The 10,957-nt window shown below is 42.5% G+C and overlaps 1 protein-coding gene across 1 annotated transcript; it reads left to right on the forward strand.

Moving 5' to 3' along the window:
* The first annotated feature begins 298 nt into the window (after window positions 1-298).
* Cwc15 (CWC15 spliceosome associated protein homolog) lies at window positions 299-10,397 on the forward strand. Its single transcript, XM_059267334.1, has 6 exons — window positions 299-435; window positions 991-1,103; window positions 1,657-1,745; window positions 3,116-3,223; window positions 7,639-7,757; window positions 10,223-10,397. Exons 1-6 carry the CDS (start codon window positions 305-307, stop codon window positions 10,350-10,352), a joined length of 690 nt encoding a protein of 229 aa, XP_059123317.1. The 5' UTR covers window positions 299-304; the 3' UTR covers window positions 10,353-10,397.
* Window positions 10,398-10,957: the final 560 nt, after the last annotated feature.

A 10,957-nucleotide genomic window follows, 5' to 3' on the forward strand; every position in this document is an offset into this window, starting at 1 on the left:
TACTGTAGAAATGTCAGCATTCCAGAGATGACAGAAACAAGCCAGGAGACCTGCCCAAGGCTACCCAGCTAGAACAAAAGCACAAACTCACATCTTCAGATCAGTTCTTACTAAATAGGAGCTGCCAGGGTGTACACCTGGAGTTCCATAATTCTGTATTTTTAGGAGTTTGTGTTGAAGCAAACTACTTAAGCAATTTCGGGGAGAGTTTTGAGAAGTAATCGCAGGGACAGATATTTATGAATGATTTCTAAAATGAGAGTTCTGCTGAATGTAACTTATCACTTCTGTCCAAGAATAAAAGATGACGACAGCAGCCAGACCGACTTTTGAACCTGCACGAGGCGGAAGGGGGAAAGGAGAAGGAGATCTGAGCCAGCTCTCTAAGCAGTATTCAAGTAGAGACCTCCCCTCTCACACGAAGATCAAATACAGGTAACAAGGCCTTGTTTGTCCTGCTCCCAGAACAGGACCAGACCCACATGACTGACGATTGTGTCTAGATTATTGTACTGAATTACCTATCCGCAAAGAAGTGCAATTCAACGGAGTTTACAATTAAATTGTGCATGGTAGTTTGAAAGTGTTACTGGACATTGTTTCAGCAGACATTCCTATTAACCAGGAATTCCTGTGTGTGCATGAAGCACTCATTCAGGATAACCACCTCAGAGGAGACAAGCTGTAGTGAATATGGAAATGTTACTGTGACAGCCCTTAAGTTGATTAATATTTTAAAAAGCCAAAGACATTTCAGTCACTCTGCAGCCGTATTGGAAGAAAATGTGTGCTTCAGTTTGTTCTAGTAGTACTGAAAACATCTCAAGTGTCTGTTAATAACCTTCAGATTAGAATATTATCTTGTCCTCTTCCATGTTATGCTTGAGAGACAGTAGCATTCTGAATTGTCTTAAATTGCTGTAGCCATATAGGTTCTTTTCCTTGACAAGTGAGGGTAACAAGTTTTGACCCAGTTTCTTTCTACTTAAGACAAACGACACAGGATGCCCCCGAAGAGGTTCGCAACCGTGACTTTAGGAGAGAGTTGGAAGAGAGAGAGCGAGCTGCTGCAAGGGAAAAGAATAGGGACCGTCCAACCCGAGGTACCTACACTGTCCCAAGTGCCTGTCTCAAAACTGTGTGGTGGAAATTGTCTGGATCTTGACGATTGGAAATAACATTTTTGTGCACTATTTGATAAATGATTAGGGATGATAATGAGGTTCATCCCGATCCCACCTTCTCATGCTTTGCTATTAGAAGAAATGGTGATCTGGAGATGCTTAGAGGCTGTCACTCAGTTCTTGTCAATAGACTTGGCCTTACAGCAGCTGGAACCAAGGTCTTCTCTCTAGAGCACCCCATTTTATTTACTCCCCAGGTAATTGGAGAGTATTGAGAGAAGTATCAGTTACCTTTCTTGTGTTTCTAGCGTGTGTGAACATTGGCTAAATTTCCTGAGATGCTATGATCCTCATATCTCATTAATTCATTTAATGTTTACTAACAAATATTTATCAAAGACTTACGTGCCAGTCACTGGGTGAATTCCTGCTGTCACTATGCTTTGTGTGGATTCCTTTTGCCCAAAAGTTTCTAGAATGTTATTTTAAATGCAGTATTTATTTCATTAAGCTAAATGTTTGTTTTCTTCAGAACATACAACTTCCTCTTCAGTGTCAAAGAAGCCCCGCTTAGACCAGATTCCTGCTGCCAACCTTGATGCGGATGATCCTCTCACAGATGTATGTGTGTCTGAGTTTGGGGTTTGGGGTTTGTTTGTTTTTTTAAGCCTCCTAAGTAGTGGAAATGGGCCTCTGCCATTGGGCCTGGCTTATCATATTTTCTTTATATATTTTATATATATATTTTTTTATATTTTAACTTTGTAAAATGATCAGTTTTTTTTTTAACTACTGTTACTGAAATATATTATTAACCTTAACTTTAAACTTAATAATTGTTTCTAAATAGAAATAGAAAGTATTCTTCAGTGTCAAAGACTTTTGCTACAGGTTTAGTTTGGAGGGCTGTGTGGAAGCAGTCTATGAAAAAGGACGTGCCCACCCGTGACTGAATTGTCAGTCATATAGAAGGTTAAGCTGCCTTTCTGTAACTTCACAGAACACTCTGACTGAGTGCCCTATGAACAGTGCCTTTGAGCATTCTACCTTGTTCTACCATTTATTTTCCTTAGATATGATGCCTTTTTTAGACAAATAATGCACATGGGCCCCTTAGTGATTAGGGAGGCAAGGAATCTAAACAGATCGAGCATGAATGTTCACTGGGACCCTACAGCCTTTTGTTGTATGTAGCTCAGGCTGGCCTGGTAATCACAGCCTTCCAACTTCATACTTCACCCTCCTAGCACTGGGTTTACAGATGTAGTCTACTACACCTGACTTCCAACTTCACTTCGCCATTTTCTATATAACTGAACATATGTGAGTGACTTTTCTTAAGTATTATCTAATTGCATACATGTATCAGCAGTTACAGAGCTGACTGATAGTCATTAAAATAAGCCTTACATTAAGTGAAATTCTGTTATTCATTCAAAATATTTTCTTTTGGAATCCTAGCACCCTTACTTGCTAACTTAGTCATTTTGAGCTACATGAACTCTTGAGGTGAGATACTGTACAGTATACTGTGTTTCATTCTGAAGAATTACTTCTTTTGGAATGTTCCATATGAAAATCCTTTTTGGCCTGGTGGTAGTGGTACACCTTTAATCCCAGCTCTCAGGAGGCAGAGGCAGACAGATCTTTGTGGGTTCGAGGCCAGCCTGGTCTACAAAGGAAATTCCAGGACAGAAAGCTGTTACACAGAGAAACCCTGTCTCGAGCCCCCCCAAAAAAATCCTTTTTGACCATCTCAACTGTGAAAGGTACTTTATCAGGGGTTGGCTTTTTAGTAAGTATTCATAAATTTTTTTTGTTGGGTTTTATTTTTTATTGGTTGTTGGTTTTAATTATGATATTTCAGCACATTTGCTTTTCCATTGGGAAAATTAATTCTGTTCCAAAGACTTGGTGAGTGTAGTTACTGTGAGAAAGGTGAATAATGTCTGCTTCCGTCCTGGTATCCCGGGTCCCCCCATCTGTCGCAGGAGGAAGACGAGGATTTTGAAGAGGAGAGCGATGATGATGACACCGCGGCTCTTCTTGCAGAGCTGGAAAAAATCAAGAAGGAACGAGCCGAAGAGCAGGCCAGGAAGGTAGTGCTTGGTAGTCACATCTCTGTCACACACTCTAACCAGAGGTCTTTTTAACGTGGGTGGTACCCTTTATTAGAACTCGCCATGTCTCAAGATTGTAGACATTCTAAGTCCCCTAATTATGTTGAAAATTCCTTTCAGATAGTTCACACATAAATAATGCTCAACTTGTTTAAGAACAAATGAGTGAACTTTAGTCTTCTAATTAAATGAAAGATAGTCTACAGCAGTGGTCCTCAACCTTGCTATGCTACCACCCTTTAACACAGGTCCTCATGGTGTGCTGACCCCCAACCATAAAATTATTCCATTGCTACTTCATAACTGTAATTTTGCTACTCTTATGAATCATACTGTATATATCTGTGTTTTCTGATGGTCTTAGGCAACTCCTGTGAAAGGGTTGTTCAACTGCCTGCCCTCCCCAAAGGGGTTGTAACCCATAGGTTGAGTACCAGTGGTCTACAAAGATTCTCTTCCTGTCTCCTGCCTAATTTGAGATATTGTGTCTCAAGAAACTGAACAACCAGGGCAAGTTACCTAACTTACTTGAATATCCACAGTCTCTTCACCTGCATAATGGGAGAAAATAGTATCCAAATCAAAGAATTAGAGAGGAAGCTAGGTCCCAGTGCTGAGAGCTCAGGCAGGTTTTCAAGGTTGAGGCCAGCCTGGTCTGCAGCGTGAGACTACCTCGAGAGGAGAGTATGCGCAGTGGGGCACTGGAGTTGTAGAGCAGTGTGAGGAAGTCAGGGTTTTGTTCTGACGGGTTCATGGAGTCCTTGATCGCAACAGGATTAGCTGATCTCTTGGCAAAAAGACAAATTGGAAAAGGTCTGAGACTGTTTGAGTAATCCTCATATGCAGTGAAACGAACTATAATGTGCATGGTGAGAGTTGAAAATAAGAGCTGGCCAGATGGCTCAGTGCTTAAGAGCACTGGCTGCTCCTGCAGAGGACCCAGGTCTGACCCCCAGCACCCACATGGTGGCTCTCAAGCGTCTGAAACTCCAGTTCCAGGGCATCTGACACTTCTTTCTGGCCTCCTGTCACCAGGCCTGAGTGTGGTACATAGACAAACCTGCAGGCAAAACACCACATAAAATCAAAATTAGACGAAAAAAGTTTTAATTGCAAGTAAGAGAGGTAAACAGGTGGTGGTAGAGCTGTCAGGAAATAGGTAAACAACTTGGTTGATTGTGGCAGCAGAGATGGCCTCCATTGTCTGGGTACATTGATTCTGTGGTCTGATTACATGCAGAGCAGAAGCCTGGGCCTGTTGAGAGAGAGACGTGGTTAAGTTTTTAATCTTGAACATATGAAACATGAAGTTAGAGGCCTCTGCTCCATATTCAGCACATCTTTTTTCTTTCTTTCTTTCTTTCTTTCTTTTCTTTCTTTCTTTCTTTCATTTTTCTTTATTAAGAAATTTTCTACTCACCCCACATACTATCCACAGATTCCCCCCTCCTCCCTACCCCCCAGCCCCACATCCCCCAAATCGAGGTCTCCCATGGGGAGTCAGCAGAGCCCAGCATACTGAGCCTAGGCAGGTCCAAGCCCCTTCCCACTGCACCAAGGCTGTGCAAGGTGTCACACCACAAGGAGGCTAGCTAACAGGGAAAGACCCTAGGAGGGACACATGGATGACCCTGCGAAGGAGAAGTGGATGAGATATACATGAGTGGACTGGGGGGGGGGGGGAGGGTGAGGAGTGGGGGATGAGAACATAGGGAAAGGGGAGGGTCAAGCTGGAACAGGGGCAGAGTGGGAGGGCAGGGAGGAAGATACCATGATAGATGAGGACATCATGGGAATAGGAAGAGGCAGGGTGCTTGGGAGGCTCTCAGGAGTCCACAAGGTTGACCCCACCTTGGTCTGCTGGCAGTGGTCCAGAGGGTGCCTGGACCGGTCTACTCTAGTGACCAGCCTAGCAAATAACCTAGCAGCACAGCTTTTGTGTGGACATTGACGGAAGATTTTATTTCAGCCAATAATTGTTCTATTTTTAAAAAGAAAGAGAAAAGGACTTCAGGGAAAGGTGCTCACATGGGCCAACACCAAGCGCCTAGGGAAGTAAGTTCATGTGAGTTAGAAGGGTCAGGAAGAATTCAGAAAAAGAGGAGATGGGATTTGGAGACTGTTGGAACTCAGACTGGAAGAAAGTATAACAATTCTCATTAAAGTTTGGTATAGAGTGCATAATTCCTGTAATAGTTTTATATATATTTAATTTTCAAGAGCAGTCATTGGCATACCACTAGCAGGCAACTGGAAGGTGCCTAAACTGTTGGCAGTTTTCTGGTTTTCTCTTAGGGAATAAATACACATTTTTTTAAGATCTTCAAAGTTATTGGACTTTGATCTATGTGTTGGTATTTCTTGGAGTTGAGTGACAGTCACTTCTTTTATTCCTATCTCCTTTTCTTAGCTGCTCTTTGAAGGTGTCTTTCAGTGGCATTTTCAAGCTAATTAGCCTGTTGTTATAGATTAGCACACTTACTGTAAGGACCAGTCAGTAAACATGGTTGTGTGGCTGGTCCCCCAGATGTACAGCAGCAGCGCTACCGCTGTTCGAGCAGGGACGAGGCCACAGTGCTGTATAAATAGGTGGCCATGTCTCCAGCCTCGGGGAGCGAGTGTGGATTTGATCCCCAGGCTGGCTGACCATTAGCCTACAGGTCTGGGATTGGAGTAGAGAAGGGGTTGCCTTTCTTCCCAGTGCCGTGTGTGTGTTAAGTGTAAGCTTGAGTACATTAGATGCTTGCTCCTGGTTTTGTGGCATCTTTGGAAAACGTCTGTTTTTACCTTTCATTTGTTTTGCTGGATTCAGGGACAGCTTTCAAGAGTCAGTTCTCACCTTCCATGGTGTGGGAACTGGGGATTGAGTTCAGGTTGTCAGAAGCCATCTCCGCGGTTCCCCACCCCCACCCCAATAAGCATATCGTTTTTAGAAAGCTTTCTGGTCTTAATTGTAATAATCCTGGCTTTACTGTCTCTGCTGTGACCTAAAAGACTTTCTCCACAAGTGACATTCTCTCACCTACCAGTTACTTGTCCTGGTGAAAATGAAACCCATTGTTCACATTTACATACTAAAATGAAGTATCAGGAACCTATATGGAAACTTAGGTTCATTTTAAAGTGACTTCTAGAGAGTCTCTTTCTTCTTGATCTATTAGGTCATCGATTTCTGTCATCCCCAAAGCACAGCAAAGTGGGATTGATATTTGGTTTAAGTTATGTTAACAGATAACTACGAAAATTACAGGTAAGAATGGTAGAAGTTTTGCATTTCTGACTCTTAGAACAGGGCAATCTGAATTTGAAGACTGATGCTAAAATAAGAGTGAAAAAACAATCTAGGCACGGTGGCTCGTACCGGAATCCCAACACTCAGAGGCTAAGGCAGGAAAGTCACAAGTTGAAGGCCACACTCAGCTGGTATTGAAGGCTTATGTCTTTAAAACAAAATGGAGCATGGGCAAGGTGGCTCATCAGGAACCCACATGAGAGGACAGATTCCGACAGGTTGTTCCCTGACCGCTATTGCGCTATGGTACCCATATGCCTGCATGCACATTAAATAAATATAAAAGTGCTTTTTAAAAATACAGAGTTGTAACTATGAAGAAAGTGCTATAATAGATCACTAACAATAAAGCATAAGAACAAAAGGTGCTTTATGTAAATTAATAGAAGTACGTGTTACCTTTTACATGACAGTTTGTCTTGTCTTAGGAATTACTCTTTAGTTAATAACTAATCAATTCTAGAGATGGGAGCTTACATTGTTAGTAATGTAAAATTCAATTCAAAATTAAATTAACATCTGCATCTCAGCTTCTCACAGTTTAGAGAGACTAATGACTATGCTGGCAAGGATGAGATCTTTATAATAAAAATGGCAAAGTATTTACTTTTTATAAATAAGATTTGCACGCCTTTAATCCCAGCACTCGGGAGGCAGAGCCAGGCGGATCTCTGTGAGTTCAAGGCCAGCCTGGTCTACAAAGCGAATTCCAGGAAAGGCACAAAGCTACACAGAGAAACCCTGTCTCAAAAAAACAACAACAAAAAAAAAGAATCAAGAGGAGTGAGTCAGTTGGTAATGTGCTTTCCTGTCACATACCAAGCCCTAGGTCCCATCCCTGGCACCGAAAAGCCAGCATGGTTGTGCACACGTGTAATGCACTCAAGAGGTGGGTCAGAAGTTCAGGGTCATCCTCTGCTGCCCAGCAAGTTCCATGCCAGCTTGGGCTACAGGAGAACCTGTCTCAAAAAAGAGAAAGGAAGGAAGGAGAAAGAAAACTACCTTCTCCCTGTATCATCTGACAGATTTGTGGACTAATACGTGGAATTAGTAACTTTGTGTCTTCTTGAATTAGTAACTTTGTGTCTTCTGTCATTGACAGGAACAAGAACAAAAGGCAGAGGAGGAGAGAATTCGCATGGAAAATATTCTGAGTGGAAATCCTCTCCTTAATCTCACTGGCCCATCCCAGCCTCAGGCCAACTTCAAGGTTAAAAGAAGGTACTAAAAGTAATATAATAGGTTGGCCAGGTGGTTGGGTTACATGCCTTTAATCCCAGGAGGAGGCAGAGGCAGGCAGACCTCTGAGTTTTGAGACTAACCTGGTCTACAGAGATAGTACCAGGACAGCCAGGGCTACACACAGACCCTGTCTTGAAAAACCAAGGGGGAAAGGGGAGGGGGGGTGTTGCAGGAAGTAATGGGTTGATCTATGTGTATGGTCCATGATTTGTGTTATGTAAGGCTTCTAAGACCCCACCTCCTATTTATAACCTCAATCAGATTTTAGAATAATGGAAGAAAAGGGGACAGGGTGACTTCATTTTAATGCGTACTTATAACAACCAAGTCTCTGCCAAGTAATGGTCTAAACATGAGAGCCAGAGTGATAAAGCTTGAGTGTAGTTATAAAACCCGTGCGTGAGATGTGAATGGAAGGGTCCTCACGACCACCCCTCACAGTTCAGTTCTAGAAGGATCAGGAGACTTGCCATGGCCATATTGATGTTTGAGATTGTAAGATACACACAGATCATACAGTTGTGAACCGTCGTCATAGATAGACATCCAGGTCACGAGGTGGAAAGACAGGCTTCCTTAAGCTTCTGTTCTCTGTAAGAGGTCACCAAACAGTGAACCTGGAAGTTGAGACTCGATGCTCAAGGTGATTGGGACTTGTCTTGGGACCTTCTGTTAGGCGGAAGTCAAGTTAGTGGTGTACAGTAGGCAGTGATGGTGGGGGATGATGCCAAAGCTAAGTTTAGAGGCGGGGCCGTGAGTGAACTTCTGTACTGTCTGTGAAGGGGGGCACTAGATAGCTGAGGAAAGTAGAGGGTGACATCAGATGGGGCTGCATAGGAAAGGAGAGTGAGCGCTTACAGGAAGTACTGGTGTGTGTGTGTGGGGGGGGTGTTCTTCTGTGTAAGGGGAGGAGGAGTCCTGCTGTCTTTCCGTCTTTCCTTCCTTCTCACCCCCACTGCTGTCTCAGCCACTCTCTTTTCTCATCCCAGCACCATGGCTTTTTTTTTTTTTTTTTTTTTTTTTTTTTTGAGACAAGATTTCTCTGTGTAGCATTTGGAGCTTATCCTGGAACTCACTCTGTAGACCAGGCTGGCCTTGAACTCACAGAGATCCACCTGCCTCTGCCTCCCGAGTGCTGGGATCAAAAGCGTGCACCACCACCTGGCACCATGGCTCTTTTAAAGTCACAATAATTGCTTTTTTCTAAACTCATTGGCTTCTTTACTCGATCACAGTAAAAGTAGAGTCCTTGTGGTGACCTGTAAAGCTAAAAATGTAACAACACATTCTGGATGACAGCAGTACAGCAGTACAGTCAGGTTTGCTGACAACTAGGATTGTATCAATGCCTGGAGTAGTGCGCAGTATAAGTTCATAGTAAGTGCTTAATAAATAGTATTTGAATTTAAAATCCTAGGCTAAGACTAAGCAGCCAGAGAGGAGGACAGCCAGGAGACATTAGTGTTGTGAAAGGAGAGTAGTGATAGTCTAGGAATACTGAATACTGATGTGAGTGCAAGGAGAATGAGGACTGTTGCTTAGCAACACAGAGGACTGTAGCTTAGCAACACAGAGGGGCAGTTTGGGTATAGGGAGCAAAGAACCAAAAACTCACTGGGAATGAGTCAAGAGAAAAAACTACCAATTACATGTTGACTGTGAAGCACTCTGGTGTATTCTTCCTTTGTGGATGCAGGAGCAAACACCGCAGTTAGAGCAGCTGCTCAGCTTCTCCTGTGTGCTACGTCAAGGCACATTTACTGACAGTTTCCATACGGGCACAGTCTTTGCGCATTCCCTTGTGCAGTGTCTCCTGGTAAACATACACCAACACATACAAGCCTATGTAGGCTGTGTTTTATGCGTGTTTGTGTGTGTCTTTGTCATGCGTAAGGGCTCATATTTTATATGGGAGGTGCTGCTCTGAAGTCACGTGCTGCACTTCCTATAACACCTACCCATAAGTGTGTTTAATGCTTTCTGAAATCCAGCCGAGTTCTACTCTGAGCTCTTGGGCGGATATTTCTTCATTATTAATGGAGGCTTAATTGCTACATTCCTGTGGTTCCTTCTTTTGTTGTTGCATTATGATGTATGAGCAGCATGATGGATGTAGTTGATTAGAAGTATGTACAAAATTTTGGAAAGCACCAGTAAACAGATCACTTACTGTCTAGTGACATCTAGGTCAGGACCATGGTCCTGCCTCTTGGTTTTGGACCTGAAAATATCACACCTCTACCTCAGCACAGTATGTGTGTATGCTCTGAGTGTGGGTGCCCTCCTGCTGGGACAACCTCCCACCTTAGGCACACTTGTTTGCTTGGTTTTTTGCTGTCATTTGGCAGCTTGTTGAGTGTGCTGATCAAGCTTTACAGCTTGTGTGGTATTCTTGTCTCCTGATAAGAGTTATAAAGAATTTATTTTCTTTTTTTCCCCTTTAGGTGGGATGATGACGTCGTTTTTAAGAACTGTGCAAAAGGTATAGATGATCAGAAGAAAGACAAAAGATTTGTAAATGATACGCTGCGATCTGAATTTCACAAAAAGTTCATGGAGAAATATATTAAGTAGTACAGTTTTATGTGCTTAATTAAAGTCTAAAATGTTAAGGATCAATTGCCGTTCTGCGATTTTGTTATTTCCCAGTTTTAACTTTCTCAGTCTCTTGCCCTTAGTGTGATATTTTATCTGATACGGATTTAGGAATGGGTCTAACCAGTTTTCAGTCTCTAAATGTTTCCAGTCTTACTTTCTTTTTAATACGGGGGGAAAAGGGAATCTGCTTGGAATAAATAATAAATAAATAACCTAAGTAAACCAGTGTCCCCAACTTTTTGCTATAATTTATGCAGCTTATAAAAAGTTACATAATTTCTTCTCAAAATGGAAAGTACCTTTGTGTGTTGTTTTTAATGCATTAAGTTTTCCCCTTCTCTCACATTGATTTGAGGTCTGTTGGTAGATGACAGCACTGTATTGTAAGTGTGGTGGAGGGTAAGGGGGATTCCACTTCAGGGAACGTGTCACCATTAGTCACCTGGGGTGGATCATATCAGTCCTGCAGTTCTTTTCTTGATCTGTGATATGCATTCCCAGGACGGTATTCCTGCATGTATTCATTTATGTCCTTTGGTGCTTATCTTGAGTTAGGTATGTGTTCACACACTGAGATGCAA

This window comes from Peromyscus eremicus, chromosome 7 (genome assembly GCF_949786415.1).
Source record: "Peromyscus eremicus chromosome 7, PerEre_H2_v1, whole genome shotgun sequence".
Classification (NCBI taxonomy): domain Eukaryota; kingdom Metazoa; phylum Chordata; class Mammalia; order Rodentia; family Cricetidae; genus Peromyscus; species Peromyscus eremicus.

Coding starts and splice junctions, on each gene's coding strand:
- Cwc15 (XM_059267334.1), top strand. CDS start 305: ATGACGACAGCAGCCAGACCGACTTTTGAACCTGCACGAGGCGGAAGG. Junction 1,104..1,656: donor TAGGGACCGTCCAACCCGAG/GTACCTACACTG, acceptor TGTTTTCTTCAG/AACATACAACTTCCTCTTCA. Junction 1,746..3,115: donor CGGATGATCCTCTCACAGAT/GTATGTGTGTCT, acceptor CATCTGTCGCAG/GAGGAAGACGAGGATTTTGA.